We start from the raw sequence: 23,782 nt of genomic DNA on the forward strand, positions 1-23,782 counted from the left end.
CCCTATTGATGGATAAATTCTAGATAACGTGATAGTGAATTTAATGTTAAAACTAAATTAGCAAATCGAATGAGTGAAACGCTTACAGGCACTACCTCAAAAGTAATGTTCACGTGCGAAATTTTTAAGCAGATTAAAATAAATACAGGTGTAAGACGAGGATTACCTCCAGTCTTCTTCAAATGTGTGCTGGGGTAGCAAGTACATGGATTGAAAAATAAAAAAAATATCAAGAGTCTGCGATTAAACTGAGCAGAAAGCAACAGCGCATAGAAGTAAATTGCTTGGCATTCGTAGACGCTTTTGCTGCACTATCTTAAAATCTAACACATCCAGAAATGCGAGTCACTCTCCTTGAACAGACGGCCAGCAGATTAAGTTTAAGAATCTCTGCAGAGAGAACCAAATTTATTGACAGCATAAAAAAATTTACTAAGATTTTTACAGTTTGGTCAAGTACGAAAGGTCAGACAGTAAAAGTTTCTATAAGAGATTATTTAAGAAAACGGTTTAGAAAAGTCTGTCATAAATGAAAGGATACACGAAGTGGGCATCGCAAATGGAATAAAAAATAATATTATTAATAAAAAGTGGCTATTAGGACACGTGAAAATAATGCGTTGCAGCATGGTGATGAAACTAGAGTGCCTCTGTCCAAGAAGTACACTATGTAAATGCAGAGGAAGCAGCAGAAAGAGTTGTTTCCAGAAGAGAACTGTTAAATTTGGAAAAATTTTAAGAATAAAGAACGAAGAGATTGGATGTGAAATGGTCTGAAGAAATAAAAAAGAAACACGACTAAAAGGTTAAACAAGATTGAAGGATAAGAAAGGAACAAATGAGGAAGAACCGAAACTGTCACATGGTCGCTACTTAATTTAAATCGAAAAAAAAGAAAAGAAAGAAGATCTGGCATTGAAAAGGCAAGCGCAGCTCATGAAAGCAAGGAACTTGAAGGATTAATGTCCTGTCGATGTCATTTTAAACGGAACACAGAATTTAAGTGGACAAGGTGGAAATTGGTCCTTTTTAACATGAGATCTATCGTATTTAGGGCCAATTGGAGCCTAAACTCCATACGACAACGCTCTTAAGACAGTAGCATTTGTTCGTACTTAACGGTGCGGTATGACGCCATTTTCTTTCTGTTATGCGTACACGACTAATTTTTCATTTCATAATTTTCACCTTCGTCTTGTAAGAGACGTTTTCAGAAACGTATTGCAGAGAAAGAAGATAAATTGACAACTTAAAACATTTGTAAACGTACTTCCATTTTCCTTCACACATTTTCACATTCAAGACAGCTTTCAACGAGACATACACAAACAATTGTGATGGGTACTAAAAACTGTAATGCTCTATGCTTAAAAACGTACCACACCATACCATGTTACCGCGAGGCCTCGCGCATGCAGTGTGGTGTAGTTGTTAGCATTGCGGCTGCAGATTTGGTTTTGTGAACCTGAGTAACTTATAGCACTCGACAAAAACTTTACATTTTAACTGTGCATCTCGAATGACGACTGGAGCTGGAATAGTTGATGTTGGTGGGATAACTTCTTCTACGGCGAACATGGTCTCAGAGCATACTTTGTTATATGTGCTTGTCAGAATAGTTTCTGCAGTCTGGAGCCGTTTTCTTCCAGTCTGCGATTGCTTGTGATGCCTGCAAGAAGCCTCATCCGACAATGACATCATAACTACAATCTGTCAGAACAACACCTTAGAAAGGCTGTGTTGTGTCAGTGATTCTTGCAATATACGTTCCTACCGGCCCGACTTATTTCTCATTTGCGACCGTCAGAAAAATCGTTTCTGTATCACGGAACATGGTTTTATTTAGCTGGCGACAAGAAGCAATTAACATTATAGACAAGGAAACCCCTAAGTGGACTAGCGCCCAGATTGGCAGGCTTCGGTGATAACGTCGACGAGTTTTCCTGTCATCTCGGACACTGTTGTCTATGGATAGTTTTCATCTGAGGCGGCCTCATCTCCATAAATGCTCGCCCCAGATTGTAGTGAAAACAGTGTTACAGTGTATAAACCATCTCATCAAAGCTTTCAGTTCTTTATTTTTGTATGATGATGTGCCACATATTATGAAAAAAAAACGAAAAACATGCAGCACGCGTTGTCGTTGTTGGTCAGAATGGAAATAGACTAACACATTATTTTTCTTGTCCGTTTTATATACACTTTTACATGTGTGAGACTGGAGATAGATAGCCTTTTTCCTATACCATTCGTGGTTTGTGTGCGGGAAGGACCACTATTCAAACACATCTGTATGAAGCTGCAGATCTCTAATTATAGCGTCATCAACGTTAAACAAAAAACAGTTTTAAAGGGAGCTCTAGGCAACGACTGACTGAAACAGGGTAAGGAACAAACTAGAAGACGAATGGGGCACCTTTGATAGATGAAACAATGAAGGTAGTAGAGGAAAAACTAGGCAAAAAGATAAAGCCCAGTAGAAATCATTAGATAATGCACGAGATATTGAAGCTAATTCACAGACGGAGAAAATATAAAATGAAGCAAATGATATAGGCAAAATGCAATCATTGGTGTAAAAAACGAGACTGACATGAAGTGCAAAATCCCAAAGCAGGAATTGCTAGACGAGAATTGAAAGATCGTAGAAACGTACATACCTAGGGGAAAGAAAGGCAGATCCCACTTGTAGGAAAATTGAAGAGGCAGAAGAGAAAAAGAAATGTATGAATATCAAGAGCTCAGATGGAAATCCATTACTAAGCAAAAAAGGCAATCTGAAAGTTGGAAGGAATGTAAAGAAGGGCTATTCAAGGGAAATGTACTTGAAGCAACATTATGGAGAGGGAAGAGGAAATAGATGAAGATAACTCTGCAGAGACCATCCTGCGAGAAGAATTAGACCGAGCGCTGCAAGGAGTCGAAACAATGTCATTAGAGTAGACATTATTCTTGGGAGAGGCAGCTGTGATAAAACTACTTCATCTGATGTGAAAAATACGTGAGACAGGTAAAACACTCTCAGACTAATAATTCCAGTTCCAAAGGTGATAGATTTTGACAGGTACAAACATTACCGAACTGCTACTTTAATAAGTCAGCCATGCAAATTCTGGCACGAGTTATTTGTAGAAGGGAAAAAATGGTGGATGCCGACCTCGGGGAAGATCAGGTTGAGTTTTGGAGATATGTAGAAACACGCGAGAAAAATACTGACCCTATGACTTATCTTAGAAGCCGGGCTTATAGCATTCCCAGATTTAGAGAAAGCTTTTGGCAATGTTGAGTGGAGGAGACTCTTTGAAATCATGAAGCTATTCTTTCCTGAAGGTTTTTGTCTGGAGAGTCAACCTGTACGGAAGTGAAACTTGGATGGTACATAGTTCAGCCAGTCAGAAAAAAGAATCTATTAAAATGTGTTTCTGCACTGGAATTCTGAAGAGTAGACGGGTGCGTCGAATAACTGATGACGAGTTACTGAATAGAACAGTGGAAAAACTAAGTTTATAGGACAACTTGACTAAAAGAAGGGGTTGGGTTATCGGACACATTATGCGACACGAAGTATTATCAATTTGGTAATAGTGAAAGGTGTGCAGGATAAAAATTGTAGAAGGATACAATGGTTTAATGGATGTAGGCTGTGGTAGTTTATTCGGAGACGGAGAGGCTTGCCAATGATAGTGGAGAACTGCATAAACCAGCCTCTGGACTGAATACCACAACAGCAACAAATGTTAGACATTTATTCGCCGAAGTATACTGTTTCTGAACTCGTCTTGCTACGCCTATTCTTGTAATTTTAGAAAATCTTTCCGCAATGCACGATGTCTTTCCAACAGCGTCAGTGGTGTTGACTGAGCACTGTTGTGACCCTTACACGGGAGTTAAAAGAAATCCGACATGCTGTCCCAAGGATCAACAGCTATTCTATGGTACTCTATTAATGTGGCTTCTGTAACCTCCCCCTTCTCTGCCTCGTGATGGCTGGGTGTTCTGTGATGTCCTTAGGTTAGTTAGGTTTAAGTAGTTCTAAGTTCTAGGGGACTGATGACCATAGATGTTAAGTCCCATAGTGCTCAGAGCCATTTTGTAACCTCCCCCTCACTTATCGACTTTAATGAAAGTGAAAAATTAAACCGCGTGTACCTAATGGAAATTTGGGAAAAGCAATCGTCACCGAAGTTAATCTGTCGGTAAAGAGGGAGGAAAGGGTTACATCTAAATGAAAGGTAAACTGCAAATGAAACTGGTGGAAATTAATTTTAAAAAGGGGTAAAGTTAATAAAGAAAGTAAATGTGCGGCCGTTACGTTAACAATTAACTAGCGGTAATTAGATATTTGAGATTTGGGGGAAATTACGGTCGCCAGTCCTATGGACAATTACTATAGTAACTGAAAAAGAAAGGTTATTACACACATAATTAGCACTAGAAGCGTGGCAACTGAAGGTTGACGCATGTAGTGTGAAAACTGAAAGTTTGTCAGAAGTAATAAATTTCGCTACACTCTGACTTAATTTAGCAAAAGAATTAATAAAACCGGAAAATTGAAAGTTAATTTAGTGACTGAAATTAATAGTGAGCTTTGTTTCTGAAGCACATCGAAATTCAGTAAAATACGGTTAGTCTTGGGCTACCTCAACAATCATTTCAAAAGCTACTTGAATCTACGCAATTTAGAAATAAGAGATTTAACTTTGAACTTGAATCAAATGATTCTGGACAATTAACAATAGTAACATTCAGTACGTACCAAGCTGAGCTGCAGTCACAGGTAAGCTAAAATATGCTAACAAAACTCGCACCCTTAATTTGTGTTTGTGTAATCTAAATATTGTAGCCAGCTATGAATACCTTAACTGAACTTTGAAATTAAAGCAGTAAAATGGAATGATATTACTTTAATGCTGACGTCTGAATTTCAACGACACTCGGGTTCATTTCGGAAAAGGAAGGAACCCTGCTTGGTAATGCAATTGGGACAATGAGCAACAAAGGTTCAAGCTAAGTTGCTGTAATTTTGTGATGCAACAATTTTATAAGCTGAGGTCTGCCATACAGTTCTAAAACTTTACGTGCTTCCAGTCCTCCTTGTTTGTTGATTGAAGGTTTGAAGTCGTCGATCGACGAGGTGGCGACAGTCACTCATTGTCGGCCGTCGCTGTTGCAGAAGCTGGACGTTGGCGCGCCTTCTTCTCGACACGGTCTCCAGCCGAAACGGGCTCTTGATGTGTGCCAGCTAACGCTTCCCGTCCGCGACACCATGTCAGAAACTAACATAGCAAGTCGAGCGCAATTACATGCTGCCAAACCCCGAAAGCGCGGCAACTCGCGGGAGCGTCACACAACACACCTGCTCCACTGCCCTCCTCCAGCCAGACTCCCCTCTGCCCGTGCTCCACGCGACAGAGTTAACACTACCAAAGATCCTAAACACTTTGGTTCTCCACACGACTTATCGATGTATTCGATAGCATAGTTTTCCCTAGGCAAGACCCAGCGTAAAAATACAAATAATATTTACAAAACAAACCAATTATACATCGACATAAATGCATAAATATATATATATACAAATAGTAAAACAATTACAATATATAAAGACACAGAAATGTTATATATTCAGGTAACAAAAATAAGGAAAACAAATTTATAGTACAATAGATGGAAATAGGAGTATATGCATTTTCGGCGTTACACTTCCTCACCGTATGCATCTTCGGCGAATGCGATCATTCTCAAAAATGTACTTATTTTTTCTGCCAGGGAACTGAGGCACCCCAGCACACCTTTTACTGCAGATGATTTCTCTCAGTTCGTAACAATGCGCACAGTGCAACTGCTAAGAAATCTTCCCTCCGACAGTAGGCTTGCTCAGCTGTTCCGTAATAATTTATTTTGTTCACAAGTTGGCAGTGAAAACTGTATCTAAATCTTTCCAAGGTGAAGTATTTAGCACCAGATTACAACTGTGTGCCGAATCGGAATCCGGAATCTTATCTTCACAAATATTTCACGTCCCGACTTGATTATCCAAGGGCAACTCACGACAAACCATTAACAGTGTCTATACCTCCCTCTTATGTTTAAAACTTCACGGGACCTCTCCCTCATATCTTGCTGGACTAGTATTTCTAGAAGACAGGCTATCGTGGAGAACTGGCTAATATCTGCCTGAGGGTTGTCCTCTTTATTAATTTTTTTAATCTGAAAGGGAGTGTGACATAATTTGAAACTTTCTTTCGCTTGGCATTACTATTTTCACTTGCTAAGAAGTATCAAAACAGTGCCCACTTTCCTGCAGAGTGAGTTATTCATTCCGTAACTTCGCACAAATTTGGACTTCGGTTTTTGCAACCTTTTGTATCTTGCGAACAAAACGATCTGGTTGGACCGTACACTATTGGCTGCAAGTATATCTTTTAATGATTCTTAAAAAGTAATTGTTCGGTCTTCGAAGCAGTTACATGATGCGATGACAACAAATGATACTTAATTCTGGTAAAACAGCAAATCAGAGTGAATCTTCAAGACTTTTCTTTATCTCGCCTGAGAAAGTGGTTCAGAAACCGCAGGATTACCTGTGCATATTACAATGCAGTCGACAGAACGGTAAAGAGAAGAACTAGAAGCCTGTAGCATGCATAACATAGAAATTGTTGTGGGGAATGAGAACTAGAGACTGCTCTTTATCGGCAGAATGCTTAGAAGATGCAACAAATCTACTAACGGGACTGCGTCCACGATGCTTCACTGTCTTTTGGAGTATTGTTGCTTACCTGACATGACTGTCGGAGGATACTGAAAAAGATCGAAGAAGAGCAGTTCGTTTTGTATTATCTGAGGGAGAAAATGTAGAGGGTATGATAAGGGGGTTGGGGTGGCAGTAATTATATCAGAGGCATTTCAGTAACCAAATTTCTCAACCGAAAGCCGAAATAGTTTGTTGACTTCCACCTACACACGGAGGAATGACCATTTTGATAAAATAAGAAAGATCAAAGCTCGCACAGAAAGATTTAGGTGCTGTTCGAGAATGAGACAGTTGAGAAAGTGATCTATGAACATTTGAATATGAATAGCAAAGTAGTCGTACAACTGTAGATGCTTACATAGGAGACTAATTGCGCATAAAAAGTTATAGGAAGTATCATCACCCATTTGTGGCCACGATGAGATGTAACGAATTAAAGGGCTGAAAATTCGATCATCACAAAAACAACAACCTGAGATTGGTTGTACTTAACCGTGACTAAGCGGTAAGCGCTTGCTCAAATTTCAGGCAAGTGCGAAACCTCTACCATATTTTCTCTGCTTCACAGATCTCGGAAATGACGGATACTCTAAAAAGAACTAAGCAAGAGGGAAACGACGAGTCATTAGGTACAGAGCACAGTAGAACTGGGGAAAGATGAGGAAGGGAACCGGCCGGGTCCTTTAAAAGGAACCATCCCGGCATTTGCCTCAGTCGATTTACGGAAACGACGGAAAACCTGGATCTGGTAGCCGGACGGTTATTTATCGTCCTTCTAAGGATAGATCCAGGGTGTCATTACTGCGCCACTACGTTCGGAAAAAACCCTAGGTACGTCTCGAATACTCGCCAGCTGGCCGCCAAGATAACAAGTACAGTTTTGCAAAGTGCCACGACAAAAAAAACAAGGGTTGTCCATAATCACAACCACGAACAGTAAAACGAGTCTGCGAGAAAAAAAATAAATCAAAACTACACAAACTCATGAGAAAAGAAAGATAGTCTCCATGTTTGTAAATTTGCCTTACTTGAAATCACTAGCTGCTATGTTCTACGGTGTGGAAACCTTGAGGAAGAAATAAACGTTCGCATGATTTGTCAATTTGGAGTAGCATAGCTCGTTGAAAAATTGGATCATACCTAGAAAGAACTGCTACCGTATAGCACTGAAGGCAACTTAGAGAAATGTACGATGAGACGAACAGAAATGACACGTTAATTCAAAGACAATAAGCACACTAAAGTCACCGTAATTTATGACAGTCCCATGGGAATTACAAAGGCGGGACATGATTTTAATAGGAGAGATTACAATAGACAGCAGTGCATGCTCCACAACGTGCTGCCATGTCGGCCACAAGGTTGGTAAAGAGCTCTCGTGGAAGAGCGCTCCATTCCTCCACCAGCGTAGTTGACAACTGCTGGTGGTCTTTGGTGCTTGTGGACCCAATGCTACACGTCTCCCCAACGCATTCCAAATGTCTCGATGGCATTCAAGCAGAATAAACGGGCAGACCAGTGCATTCACCAAATAGCCTCTCTTTCCAAGAGCTTCACCACCTACACTCTTCAATGTGGTAGAGCATGGTCACCCATTAAGCCAGGGCGGAAGGTACCAATGAAAAGATGCACGTGGGGAAGGATGCGGTTTCACAATTACGTTGAGTGGCGAGTGTAACGTGTTCAGATGTCTGGAGAGCAGTACGCCCATGCAGCATTATGCCTCCTCACACCATGACACCTGGACAACCAGAACGATCATGTTCTGCAACGTTCCTGGATGTATTACGAGTTTCCACAACTCGCCGTTTGAAGGTACATCATGTGATCAAAAGTATCCGGACACCTGGGTGAAAATGACGTACAAGTTCGAAGTCGGCGTTCCAAAACACCCCAAAGGTGTCCTAGAGGATTCAGGTCAGGACTCTGTGTAGACCAGTCCATTACAGGGATGTTATTGTCGTGTAACACAGGCGGTGCATTATGAACAGGTGCTCGATCGTCCTGAAAGGTGCAATCACCATCCCCGAATTGCTCTTCAACAATGGGAAGCAAGAAGGTGCTTAAAACATCAACGTAGGCCTGTGCTGTGATACTGCCACGCTAAACAAGGGATGCAAGCCCCCTCCATGAAAAACACTACCACACCTAAACACTAGCACCTCCGAATTTTACTGTTGGCACTAAACACGCCTGCAGATGACGTTCAGGGGCCATTTTCCATACCCACACCCTGCCACCGCATCGCCACATTGTGTACCGTGATTCTTCACTCCACACAACGTTTCTCCACTGTTCAGTCGTCCAAAGTTTAGGCTCCTTACACGAAGCGAAGCGTCGTCTGGCATTTACAGGCGTGATGTGTGGCTTATAAGTAGCCGCTCGACCATGAAATCCAAGTTTTCTCACCTCCCGCCTAACTATTATAGAACTTTCAGTGGATCCTGATGCTGTCTGGAATTCCTGATTGATGCTGTTACACATTACGACCTCTTCAACTGTGGGCGGTCTCTGTCAGTCAACAGACGAGGTCGGCCTGTACGCTTTTGTGCTGTGCGCGTCCCTTCACGTTTCCACTTCACTATCACATCGGAAACAGTGGATCTAGGTGTGTCTAGGAGTGTGGAAATCTCGCGTACAGATGTATGACACAAGTGACACTCAATTACCTGACCACGTTCGAATTCCGTGAGTTTCGCGGAGCGCTCCATTCTGCTCTCTCACGATGCCTAACGACTACTGAGGTCGCTGATGTGGAGTACCTGACAGTAGATGGCAGTACACTGCACCTAATATGAAAAACGTTTCTTTTGGGGATATCCAGATAGTTCTGATCACGTAGTGTACACCCACATACACTACTATGAACCTGCTCTCACCAGAGAAGAGCAGGCGACCCCACTTCTCTTTGGTCCAGTCCCCATGCTCTTAGTACAGTCGCAAGCGGTACTGCCGCCGATATGCGGAATGCAACGTACTGGTCGTCGGGCAGACAGCCCCCCCCCCCCCCCCCCCCCAACACACACACAGCCATTTTGCCACTGTGCAGGTGAGATTACGTGCCTTGCATCAGCTGTTTGACGTGGGTCTCTTCTTCCCTGTTGTACAGCGTAGTGGTCATCTGCTGCTGTAGTTGTCCGTCGTCGACCACCTCCTCTCTTTCGCCAGCAGTGTCTGTAGTTCGGAACGCTCCCTATGCACGTTTGTATACAATGCTGTGAGCAATATCAAACTCCTGGGCTACACTCGTCACACTTAGTCCTTCTTCCAGTTTCCCGACGATTCTTGCCCGTGCGAAGTCGTCCAGAAGTTGTCTACGGGCGTTGTTGTAATGGAGAACAACACCCAGTGCACGTAGCTTGATGACAGAGTCATCTTTTTCCACTCACGTTTAGTCACGCTGAACTCAGACCGTGTCAAGTATATTTTTTGTGCATGGCTGGGAGGTCTCTGACAACATGCTCCCACACACGCCTTCATTTCCACTGTGTAATTAATATATTATGTTCCTCTATCTCGTTTTTAAGTTTTGCAAAGCAATGTAGTTAAGGCACTAGATTCCTGTTCTGCCAGCTACTTTGATGGCTACTTTACTTTTCTTGCCCAACTGTGCTACCACACAGCCTATAATGATTTTGATACAGACGAAACGTTGAGCTCGTAAGCTTCCTTCTTCTTGCTTGGGAACCAGCGATCGGGTTAATCAAGAGTAAATCGAGCAAACGTATAGTTGTGACGACCACGGTGGACAGAGCCATCACACCGACGTCATCTCAGACCCCGTCGCAATCTGTTCCACCGCGCGACTGTGGCGCGGGGCGCGGACGGCGGAGGGAGCGCGCCGCGGGCGGAGGGTATTTAAATCGGCCGCCGCCGCGACCGAACCCAGTTCCCTCTGAGCAGTCATAGCGTACGGATCTCCGTGCCGGCACGTTCACAGGAGCTCAGTCCGTCAGTTCACCTGATGATGGCGACATGTATGATCGCCGAAATATTGTGCCCGTTGGACACTATAGACCGGCAGCATACCCGTGGATATTTTGATTATCAAATACGCCGGGAGAAACTCAAGAATCACTTCCTTCTTCTTGTCGGCCGGACGGTGGCAAATAAAACCGACCGAAGAACCTTTGGAGGCACAAAAACGTTTGAGAGTAAGAAAAACACACACAGCTCATCGGGACAATACAAACAGAAGAATCTTTGCCCAAGAGCTGCTTTCAGACTACCAGTTTAAACTAATCTTTTGAAGGGAAAGCATAGCGGTGGAAGACTGTGTTTTCCAGGCCAAAACTCCATACATCCTTTTTTTAATGTGGTAGCGTTTTAGAAAAATGTTACTTGTCCTATATTTTTGCGGTGAACAGTTTCCGTACCTGAAATACGTACATATCAGATCGTTTTGGAAAACACACCTACAGCTGTTATAAAAGTGTCATTGAAAAGTTGTTGATTATGGGAACAGGTGAGAAATAAGAGGGTGAAACCTGTTAAACTGGATGGAAGTTGCAACGTTTCGTACTTACATTGCCTTAATTTTCCTGTGATAAAACTCTTCTGTGGATGTGGCATTGCCATGAAGAATGGTTTTTCATCTTTTATACAACCAGTTGATACAGAATATCCAGACAGTGTTTACAAAACAAAATTTAACTACATACAAGGTCATCTGTGAAAAGAATCTGATTTTCATTACAGGAAGCATTTTTGTTTTTTCGTTGAAATTCACCTGCTTCTACTCATTGCTCCACTATGATGGCAAGGTCGTGACGTAGTGGTCCCACGTCCCATCTGGAAACAAAATGGGAACACTAAATCAGTTGAATTCTTTGCAAAAACATCCGAACACATGGACAAATTTCTTTTATCATATGCATTTGGTCAGTATTCAACAAGTGCTGCACCATCTTTCACAGTTAATTATTCACGTAAAATGACCATATTCTTCCACTTCATACACTTATGGCGTCAGCTATTTCATTTTGTTATAGTCTTCCGTCAGAAGAATGTCTTGATTCTGCTTTCCATGTTAGTCTATCCTGTGAAAGACTCTTCATCTCTGCCTAACTACTGTAACCTACACCTCCTTAAATCTGATTGCTGTTGTCAAACCTTGGACACCACCTATAATTTTCACCCTCCAAACTTTCCTCCTACACCGAAATGAATGTTGCTTGGTGCTTTAGGATGTGCCATATCAACAGAACCATTGTTTTAATCAGATTGTGACACAGATTCATTTTCTTCTCAATTCGCTTTATACCTCTTCATTAGTTACGCTAACTGCCCATCTAATCTTTTTCTGTGGCACCTCATTTCAAAAACGTCTAGTCTCGGCTTGTTTGCATTGCTGATCGATTGTTTCAGTTCTTACTTTACTGGAGACTGCTTAATACTTAAATTTATATTCAATTTTATCAATTTTTTTTCTTTTTATGACTTTTTTTCCTGACACTGACAGTCTGCGTGTTATCCTCTCTACTTTGGCCTTCTTCGTTAACTTTACTACGTAGATAGCAAAAACCGTCTACTGCTCTATGTGTCTCGATTCCTCATTCAGTATGGCCTGATTTAATTTTATTACTCTCCGTTGACTATCTTTTACTCCCGTTCATGGTAGTCTTATAGCGTCTTTCGCAGACATAGCTATTACCTTATGTAACAAATTAGTTCAAATGGTTCAAATGGCTCTGAGCACTATTGGACTTAACATCTATAGTCAGCAGTCCCCTAGAACTTAGAACTACTTAAACCTAACTAGCCTAAGGACAGCACACAACACCCAGTCATCACGAGGCAGAGAAAATCCCTGACCCCGCCGGGAATCGAACCCGGGAACCCGGGCGTGGGAAGCGAGAACGCTACCGCACGACCACGAGCTGCGGACAACAAATTAGTATATCTCGCTTTGTCAGAAATCAAATTGTAATCTGTAACACTTGCGTCGCTCCTGGAATTTCGTGATTCATATTTTTCAGAATAATAATTAAGACATGTAAACTCTCCTTCTTTTTACCTTTTGTCTCTCTGCTGTCTTTATGTAAGAGTGCCTTCCGTTGCTTTCTGTAATTTTGGCTATAATAATAACGTTATCTGAGTTCAGTTATGTTTTTGTTTAGAAGCAGTAGGTCGATATTTCTTTACTAATTATGTTTACAAGCTCTGCTTATCTTTCAGCTGTTTAACTACATTGGCAAGCGACTGGTTTGGTTATGGCCAGCTTGGGTGCCATCAGGGCAGTTATATATGCATTTGGGTTTTTACAAGTCGAACCTCGAAATCTAAATTTCTTATCGCGAAGACCAATTAGTATTTCTGTGGAACGTAAATCGTTTGTTGCATTACATTTCATACTACCATGGTGCACCGTCATCAAGCTTTTCCGATGCCAAAGACGACACTGCACCTAAATCTAAAAGAAATCAAGAACAACTGCCAAGATGAGAAATATAGAATTAGATATCCTCGGAGTAACGAAGCAGCTTCAATCACTCGATAAAGGCAAGGCCTCCGGTCCTGACTGTAGACCAGTCAGGTTCCTCTCAGAGTTTGCTGATCAAATACCTCCGTATTTAGCAATTATATACAACCACTCGCTCACAGAAAGATCCGTACGTAAACACGGGAAAACTGCTCAAAGCAAACCAATACCCAAAAAGGGAAGTAGGAGTAATCCGAGGCCTATATCACTAACGTCGATTTGCAGTAGGGTTTTGGAACATATACTGTATTCGAACATCATGAAGTACCTCGAAGAAAACAATTTATTGACACATACTCAGCATGGTTTCAGAAAATATCGTTTTTGTGAAACAAAACTAGCTCTTTATAATCATGAAGTAATAAGTGCTATCGACAGGGAATGTCAAATTGATTCCATATTTTTAGATTTCCAGAAGGCTTTCGACACAGTTCCTCACAAGTGTCTTCTAGCCAAACTGCGTGCCTACGGAGTATCGCCTCAGTTGTGCGACTGGATTCGTGATTTCCTGTCAGAAAGGTCACAGTTCGTATTAATAGACGGAAAGTCGTTGTGTACAACAGAAGTAATATCCGGCGTTCCCCAAGGAAGTGTTATAGGCCCACTACTGCTCCTGATCTATATTAACGACATAGGAGACAATCTGAGTAGCCGTCTTAGATCGTTTGCAGATGATGCTGTCATTTACCGTCTTGTTAAGTCATCAGATGATCAAAAAGACTTGCAAAATGATTTAGATAAGATATCTGTATGGTGCGAAAAGTGGCAATTGACCCTGAATAAGGAAAAGTTTGAAGTTATTCACATGATTACTAAAAGAAATCAGCTAAATTTCGATTACGCCATAAGTCACACAAATCTGAAGGCTGTAAATTCAACTAAATACTTCGGGATTACAATTACAAATAACCTAAATTGGAAGGATCACATAGATAATATTGTGGGTAGAGCAAACCAGAGACTGTGATTCATTGGCAGAACACTTACAAGGTGTAACAGGTCTACCAAAGAGACTGCTTACACCACGCTTGTTCGCCCTATTCTGGAGTATTGTTGTGCGGTGTGGGATCCGCATAAGGTGGGACTGACGAATGACTTAGAAAAAGTACAAAGAACGGCAGCTCGTTTTGTATTATCGCGAAATAGGGGAGGTAGTGTCACAGACACGATACGTGAATTGGAGTGTCAATCATTAAAACAAAGGCGTTTTTCGTTGCGACTGGATCTTCTCATGAAATTTAAATCACCAGTTTTCTCCTCCGATTGCGGAAACGTTCTGTTGGCACCCACCTACATAGGGACAAATGATCATCACGGTAAAATTAGAGAAATCAAGGTTCGCACAGAAAAATTTAAGTGCTCGTTTTTCCCGCGTGCCGTACGAGAGTGGAAAGATAGAGAGACAGCTTGAAGGTGGATCATTGAACCCTCTGCCAGGCACTTTATTGTGAATAGCAGAGTAATCACGTAGACGTAGATGTAGATGAATCAGAAAATAGCAAGTAATTGAGCTCTCGCTGGCCTAATAGCAGTCTTAACATTAAAATTCTGGATATCTATCAATCCGAGGACAAAGTACAATCCTTTTATTCCAAATTCATTCGTCGAGGGATACGTTACAGTTAGTTACAGCTTTAATTACCGGTTGGCCATACGACACTACTCGTCAGTGGTTGCAGTTGTGGGACGTACATAAGAGAAACTATGGCCTCATTCCGATGAAGGGAAACTTTCCTCAAAGCCAAGTAAATTTCCGTGGGTGACAGAATGTGCAAATAAAAACTGTTATTGCTTCACAGTACTCCAGTTCATCCACTTGAAGAAAATACTCATAATATCTTTAGACGGCATTGTCCATGTTTCATTTCCACAGAGGTCTGGTCGCACACACTTTGAAAGGAGAATTATGGTTCGATCCAGTCAGCGGTGGTTTCATTGGACACGGAGTAGCGAGGATTTGAATTCCACACATCGTGGATACAATTACATCGCCTTGTTTACGTACGCTGGTAAACGACTTTCATAGAATCTACAGAACGAGGGCGAAGGCTGTCTTAACGGCCCTGGATTGCTATTTAGGAGGATAAAATCCTCCACCGCATATCTAGGTTTCGATTTTTTTGGAGGTTTCATACATCTATTAGGATGAAAACTTAGTTGGCTCTGAATCTAAGCATGTAATTTGTCTGTAATCACTTCGTGCGCTACGGGACATTGGACACTGTTCTTCCTCTTCGTATGTAGTGTGCATGGTGGAGAGTACTTCCCAAGGTTATCATTCCCATTTCTGAAGAAGGAAGCATAAAATTGAACTTAACATCGATATTGGAGGTGGCAGATGGGCTCAGACAAGAAATGATTGGCAAGGGATTATCCTAGCACCTCCCCCCCCGCCCCCCCAACATCATTCCGTCCGGTAGCAACTTTGTATATGCCTGGAGAAATTTAGGAAAATTGCGAAGCTCTTACGCAGGGGGGCCGGACTAGCATTTGTACCCTTCATAAATGATTTCAATATCCTAAGCACCTCTCTTTTCTTAAAAAAATTATCTTGCTATTAGTTTGATGCGGCTCGCCAAGATTCTTTTAAACTCTTCATCTCAGAGTAGAACCTACATCAATGTCCTCTGTAATTTGTTCGATGTAATGCAGTCTCTGTCTTCTCCTACGGCTGCCTATTGTGCCATGAAAGTTATCCTTGATGTGACTGAGGATTCTGTTATCGAGAAAATGGACGGAATGATCTATATTTAACCTGAGAAAACTTTTTATAGTCAAGAGAGCATTAATTAATACTTATTACTGACGACCCGTTTCGACAGTTGTAGCTGTCATTTTCTAATCTTCAAAAAATTTTTGATTATAAATTGTATTCCATCATGGGTTTGCCACACATGCTATGCTCTCAATATGGTGTAAAATATACAAAGTGCAGTACATTATGCAACGTTTATCAGAAGTAAAACGATATAAAGGAAAAAAATAGACATGTTTACACACATAGCACTCCACTGTGACTTGCTATTTCTTACTGTGGTCGATGTAAAGGAAAAGTGCGCATCTGTTAACTATACCGTATACTTCGACTGAGAAGTATCCATGATGTGTACACACAAGCCATGTAAAAGCAAAGACATATACAGATGTGCATTTTTGCTATATATTATGCACTGTAACGACTAACAAGCCTCAGTGGAATCCAAAGTGTGTGAACGTGCCCTTTTGCATAAGGTACATTCTAACTTTACGTGTTTTCTTTTTTGACGAACCTACCTATAATATGCTGTATATTCTCCACCATAACGAGGGCCTGACACGAGTGATAAACCCATAATGGTTCACGAGTTATAACAGAAACGTTTTTGAAGATCAGAAGATAATTTTAACTGTCGAAACTGTCATCAGTAATAAATATTAATTAATGCAATCTTGTCTATAAAAAGTTTTTTCAAGTTATCCTTGATGTCGTAATACATGTCATATTTTCCCGTTCCTTCTTTTAGTAAATGATTTCCGCATATAACTTTCTTCACCAATTCTGCGAAGAGCCGCTTCATTTATTACCAGTGCATCTAATTTCCAACATCATTCTACAGCACCATATACCAAACACGTCGAATTTCTCCTTTTCTGGGCTTCCCAGACTACGATTCACTACCAACAATGCTATGCTCGAAACGTGAATTCTCAGCAATTTTTTCCTCGTATTAGGGACGATGCTTGATGCTAATAAACTTCTTATACAGTTAAATTTCCTCTTTGTTGTTCTATTCTGTTTATTATATCCTCCTTGCTTCGTCTGTTATGCGTAGTTTTACTTCCAAGGAATCAGAATTCCTTCACATTGCCTACTTCATGGAATCTAATTTTTATGTTAGGTTTCTCTCTAATCTTTTTTTCTGCGACTTCCCTAAACTTTCTACTTTCTTCAGCGTACACTCAATGCGTGTACTGCGCTCGTTAGACCGTTCATTCCATTCAACAGATCCTGAAATTCTTGCTCACTTGCTCTGAGGCTAACAATCGTCGTCAGCGAATCTTATAACTAACTAAATTTTAATCAATTTTGGTAAACATTTTTGGAATACAGTGATCAATTAATTGTTATATTTAGATTAAAGTTCAGTCTTGATCACGTTATGTCTGTTTTAATGAGTAACCGGTTTCGGTTTTTTTTTCTATAAAACCATCATCAGACCCATTGGCTCCCTTGGGCTGGTAGGTGGAGCTCTCCTTGCTGCTGTGCAGTCAACTGATCAGTTGACTGCACAGCAGCAAGGAGAGCTCCACCTACCAACCCGAGGGAGCCAATGGGTCTGATGATGGTTTTATAGAAAAAAAAAACCGAAACCGGTTACTCATTAAAACAGACATAACGTGATCAAGACTGAACTTTAATCTAAATATAAATTTTAATCGCTTTCCCTTGACACCCCCCCCCCCCCCCCATTCCCACTCCAATGATAGTTGGATTCGGTCGTAAAAATACTGTAGGCGAATGGTGGGCGATTTTGCCCGCGTATTTCACCAAACAAGTTAGTGCTAGGCATTGTATGGCCTTTAAAAATGATGGGGTTTTTAATCCTGAAAATGAACATGAAATCAAGTGACGTTGCTGTCACTTGTGAAAGGAACAACTGATAGTGTTAAGTAAGACAGTAATTAATTTGTTGAAGCTTTAATTCTGGGAATGAAGCGTACAGTTGATGAACAGTCAGACTGGTCAGAAAAATGTATAACACTGGCAGAGATTGTGCGATATACATAAAGTCGGATTACATGTAGGTCAACAACAAGAAGTGCTGAGGTTTGTTCCACCCTCAAAATTGAATTGTCTCATGAGTACAGCCAGCAGCGTCGGTAGAAGGAAGGTAGAACTTATTTCTGCGGAGTATCAGAGTAACAAGTTTTGACGGAACTATCAGTTCCATTCTCATATACAGAATTACAATATGACAGTGGAACTTGTAGTTTCGTTAAGACTGGATACTCAGTAACTACGAGCAATGATCTAAAGATGGGTGACACTGCTCAAAATCGGTCGTGAAATAACAAAAATCAGCTTTAGAAAGACCGAAAATAAACCGAGTCATTCTTCTTTTAATTACTCCAGCAATTTGGGCAAAATTCTTTCATGGTGTTGGCCACTGTTGCATTCAAAAAGAAAAAAAAGAAAGGTCTTTGAACATACCTGGAAACTTGCGAAGCTCTCTCAGTACTTCCCATAGTACAGAATCTAGTCTTTAATGTTACCGTACGAAGATTATGTTATCTTGTCCGCTTCTTCGATTTTATAACTAACTTTTGTCGATGTCTGTTTTTCTGTGAGTAGCTTGAGAAGAGCACAGACAGGCTCTTACGTTGACTAAATATTGCCGGCTCTGGTTCCGTACCAAAACCTGACAAGGGAACCAAAGAAAGCCAAGTACTCATTCAGAACAAAATTTTGCGATGGCAATATAGTAAAATGGACACACTGCACGTATTGAACTCCATTTTGTACAAAGCGTAAACGTTACCGCTAGCTTAAAAATACCTTCCGAATAAAAGTACTTCCAACTGAAGCTCCTTGCTACATACTTTCTTTTCTGCAAAGACTTTTTATCTTCACTCTGTCGAATAGGGTGCTTTATGTAATGAATTAGTTTATTGAATTTTTTTTTCTAAAAGAGTAATATTCTTTCTAGCTTAACATTACTTCGCGACTGCAATATGGCTTCCTGAAGTCTTGTGGTCAGCGGCGAGGAGAGAGTCGCAAGTCCACTTCAATTTACTAAGATGGTAAGAGCAGTTTTGGGTAATTTGTGGAGTTCTGTTGTTGCAAAGTTGGCGTGTCTCTATAAAAATATTTGTTTGTTCGGCATACACCACTGCTTCAAGAAAGCGCGAGGATAATATTACATGAATAAAAATTCGGACGATAGTTCATTTTTAAATGACAAGTATTTTATGTCTGACACGATTAAAAGCACAGTCTGCTAGAAACCACCAACTGATCAGCATTATGAAGATGTTGGTCCTCAAATTTCCTCCAAACAATTGAACCCTCCTGCAAGGGTGATGTACGGCCCTTGCTGAATGTATGATTGTAATTAATACATCCTTTGTTTCGGAATATACTCTCCGTCCATCAGCAGGATATTCGCTCGGTGGTGCTCCAAATCATCCCTTCCTCCCCCCCCCCCCCCGCCTCTCCATCGCTCCCCAGAAAGCTCTCAGCAATCTACCCCTATTCTCCACTCCTATTTTTCCGCCCACTTACACGAAATGTAAATTCTTGCGGGTGTGCGGCGTCTGTCGTGCCTTTTAATTAAGAAGATTGCATTAAAACACTGTTTGCATCGCTTACTCGCTTTTGAGTCTCGTTTTACGGTAATAACCAACCCGCCGGCGGATCCTAATCAAACGAGAGTGGCGCCCGTCACGGGAGTTTCCATTACCCGATATTTAAACATGCCTCCGAAAAAGAGATTCGCCCGTTCATTCTTTCAGTGTATGAAAGCCGTGCGACTACCTTCACTCTTGACGACGTCGAATGTATCCGAAATTCCGAATCTGTCATGAGCCCTGCAATGTTGGAATATACAGAGATGTGACAAAAATGATGAATTCCCAGATATATAACTTACTCTCATAGAGTATTTAATTCACAAAAATGTGATTTACTTTCCTAGAGTACTTATCACAGTAATTTTAGACAGATACGATGAATTCCGTTTTCATTTTTGTGATGATGATCAGCGACGTTGTCTGAAATTGATTATTTGCTATGTTTAGGCCCTGAAAACCGAAAAATTTCACCGAGAAGTGGGAGAGCTCAGTTTAGCATAATCGACGTTTCTGAAGTTCTTGCTTATTGGATTTAGGTTATTTTGTATCCAGCAGTTAAAGTACTTGAACTCAGAATCTGTGTAGCATTCTGCTACAGATAGATGTCAGTGATTTTGATCGTTACCGCTGATGATCAGATCTATTTGATTCTTTTTACAAAGTTGTATAACATGCGGTCTTTTCCAATTACAAAGGAGCTTCTGAATTTTCATGTATTTAGGTAACCTTTCCAGAATAGCTATCTGATCTCTTAGCGAACTTCGTAGTCAATGTCTCATTACAACTTTACGTTATTGCAATAATGCGTTTTTCCAAATGACCCTACTACTATTTACAAAACAATTTTTGAAGCTTGCAATTCTGCTAGAAGTACCCGAATTTCCAATTTCAGAAACGTGGTAGCAAGTTTGTAAGTACAAGTCTTTGATGGATCCATAAACTCTAAGGGCAAAAGATTCTTCCTCACAGTACTGATCCGACATTGCAAGCACAGACTGGATCTTTTTGTCGGTGGAGAAAGAGAAACGGTACTCTCATTGTTTAGTCCTTTAACTTCTCGTATCGTGGGACCTTAGCTTGTATACTTACGGATACGAAAGCTTTTATTCTTATCTAATCTTTGAAATACCCTTTCTACGATAGATATACCCTTCTAATGGACCCCTTCGTACTGACACACAATCAATCTGCATATTACTGTGTATTTCTACGGTAGTTTCCGATTTTTCCAATGACGATCCATACCATTCTTTTGTTTTCATTCAGTTGTCTTGGCTGAAACTGTCATAGTTGTACAAAATTTTTTCCGTGCAATCTATATGACTTAATTTCTTTTATTGTAAATGTTTGTAATACAGTCTGCATGTTAACGAATAATAGTAGTTCCTAGCTTTTGGACATAAAATTAGACAAAGAAGAATATTGGTTTAGAAATACGAGCAACTGATATTGGCGACCCATTCAGTCTTTGAGTTAATGACTGCTCTTGTTACACAATACGATTTATTTGGTTTTACATTTGACAAAATATTAATTTAAACTATTCAGTTAACTCTAAATTTTGGGTCACTTCTCTCCAACACCCACTGTGATGAAGTGGTGATGACATATGTGATGTTTCCCTGTTTTCTAAAAGATATTACATATCTTGTTACTTCCTGGAACTTCTTTAATTACACAGTATTAATGATTCTTCTCATACCAGTCCCATTATTTGCATATATACCGTGTCTTAGTTACAAGAAAACTAGTTTTTCTTTCGTTTGAGATGGGTTATTTAATACTACAATGCTTAAGACGATCTCGGTTAACTTCATTAGAGTTCCGTGGGAGCGTGGCAAGATGCGAGGCGGTACTGATCCTACGACTTATCTAAGAAGCTCTCAGCTCACCGGTGGTTTCATTGGCTGGTATTGGTCTCCGAGATGCACTTTTTTTTCGGCTTGACGCGTGGTAATATCACAGGGTTCAATCATGCACCGTCGCTTTAAAGCCCATACAGTTAATATAAAAATGATTCTCAAACCATTTTGAGTAAGTAGACAAGTTATCGCACAATATCTAAATGTGCGAAACAACTGGATAAATCCTAAAGGATTAATGATGTTGACGAAACCAGAGGACCATAGTTTCAACCGAATAAATGTTTATCGAACAATATCCATGAACCATGGACCTTGCCGTTGATGGGGAGGCTTGCGTGCCTCAGCGATACAGATAGCCGTACCGTAGGTGCAACCACGACGGAGGGGTATCTGTTGAGAGGCCAGACAAACGTGTGGTTCCTGAAGAGGGGCAGCAGCCTTTTCAGTAGTTGCAAGGGCAACAGTCTGGATGATTGACTGATCTGGCCTTGTAACAATAACCAAAACGGCCTTGCTGTGCTGGTACTGCGAACGGCTGAAAGCAAGGGGAAACTACAGCCGTAATTTTTCCCGAGGGCATGCAGCTTTACTGTATGATTACATGATGATGGCGTCCTCTTGGGTAAAATATTCCGGAGGTAAAATAGTCCCCCATTCGGATCTCCGGGCGGGTACTACTCAAGAGGATGTCGTTATCAGGAGAAAGAAAACTGGCGTTCTACGGATCGGAGCGTGGAATGTCAGATCCCTTAATCGGGCAGGTAGGTTAGAAAATTTAAAAAGGGAAATGGATAGTTTGAAGTTAGATATAGTGGGAATTAGTGAAGTTCGGTGGCAGGAGGAACAAGACTTCTGGTCAGGTGACTACAGGGTTATAAACACAAAATCAAATAGGGGTAATGCAGGAGTAGGTTTAATAATGAATAGGAAAATAGGAACGCGGGTAAGCTACTACAAACAGCATAGTGAACGCATTATTGTGGCCAAGATAGATACGAAGCCCACACCTACTACAGTAGTATAAGTTTATACGCCAACTAGCTCTGCAGATGACGAAGAAATTGAAGAAATGTATGATGAAATAAAAGAAATTATTCAGATTGTGAAGGGAGACGAAAATTTAATAGTCATGGGTGACTGGAATTCGAGTGTAGGAAAAGGGAGAGAAGGAAACATAGTAGGTGAATATGGATTGGGGGACAGAAATGAAAGAGGAAGCCGCCTTGTAGAATTTTGCACAGAGCACAACATAATCATAACTAACACTTGGTTTAAGAATCATGAAAGAAGGTTGTATACATGGAAGAACCCTGGAGATACTAAAAGGTATCAGATAGATTATATAATGGTAAGACAGAGATTTAGGAACCAGGTTTTAAATTGTAAGACATTTCCAGGGGCAGATGTGGATTCTGACCACAATCTATTGGTTATGACCTATAGATTAAAACTGAAGAAACTGCAAAAAGGTGGGAATTTAAGGAGATGGGACCTGGATAAACTAAAAGAACCAGAGGTTGTACAGAGATTCAGGGAGAGCATAAGGGAGCAATTGACAGGAATGGGGGAAATAAATACAGTAGAAGAAGAATGGGTAGCTTTGAGGGATGAAGTAGTGAAGGCAGCAGAGGATCAAGTAGGTAAAAAGACGAGGGCTAGTAGAAATCCTTGGGTAACAGAAGAAATACTGAATTTAATTGATGAAAGGAGAAAATATAAAATAGCAGTAAATGAAGCAGGCAAAATGGAATACAAACGTCTCAAAAATGAGATCGACAGGAAGTGCAGGGATGGGTAGAGGACAAATGTAAGGATGTAGAGGCTTATCCCACTAGGGGTAAGATAGATACCGCCTACAGGAAAATTAAAGAGACCTTTGGAGATAAGAGAACGACTTGTATGAATATCAAGAGCTCAGATGGAAACCCAGTTCTAAGCAAAGAAGGGAAAGCAGAAAGGTGGAAGGAGTATATAGAGGGTCTATACAAGGGCGATGTACTTGAGGACAATATTATGGAAATGTAAGAGGATGTAGATGAAGATGAAATGGGAGATATGATACTGCGTGAAGAGTTTGACAGAGCACTGAAAGACCTGAGTCGAAACAAGGCCCCCGGAGTAGACAATATTCCATTGGAACTACTGACGGCCGTGGGAGAGCCAGTCCTGACAAAACTCTACCATCTGGTGAGCAAGATGTATGAAACAGGCGAAATACCCTCAGACTTCAAGAAGAGTATAATAATTCCAATCCCAAAGAAAGCAGGTGTTGACAGATGTGAAAATTACCGAACTATCAGCTTAATAAGTGACAGCTGCAAAATACTAACACGAATTCTTTACAGACGA

At 40.8% G+C, this 23,782-nt stretch overlaps 1 protein-coding gene across 1 annotated transcript in view; it reads right to left on the reverse strand.

Annotated features, from left to right (window-relative positions):
* The window catches only part of LOC126419460 (uncharacterized), a 193,364-nt gene extending 191,972 nt beyond the window's left edge, over positions 1–1,392 (reverse strand). The window contains exon 1 of the mRNA XM_050086647.1: positions 1,380–1,392. Within this exon, the coding sequence (XP_049942604.1) occupies positions 1,380–1,392 (13 nt within the window). The remainder of the gene's footprint in view (positions 1–1,379) is intronic.
* Between the last annotated feature and the right edge of the window lie 22,390 nt (positions 1,393–23,782).

The sequence above is a fragment of the Schistocerca serialis genome, chromosome 9 (genome assembly GCF_023864345.2).
Source record: "Schistocerca serialis cubense isolate TAMUIC-IGC-003099 chromosome 9, iqSchSeri2.2, whole genome shotgun sequence".
Taxonomy (NCBI): domain Eukaryota; kingdom Metazoa; phylum Arthropoda; class Insecta; order Orthoptera; family Acrididae; genus Schistocerca; species Schistocerca serialis.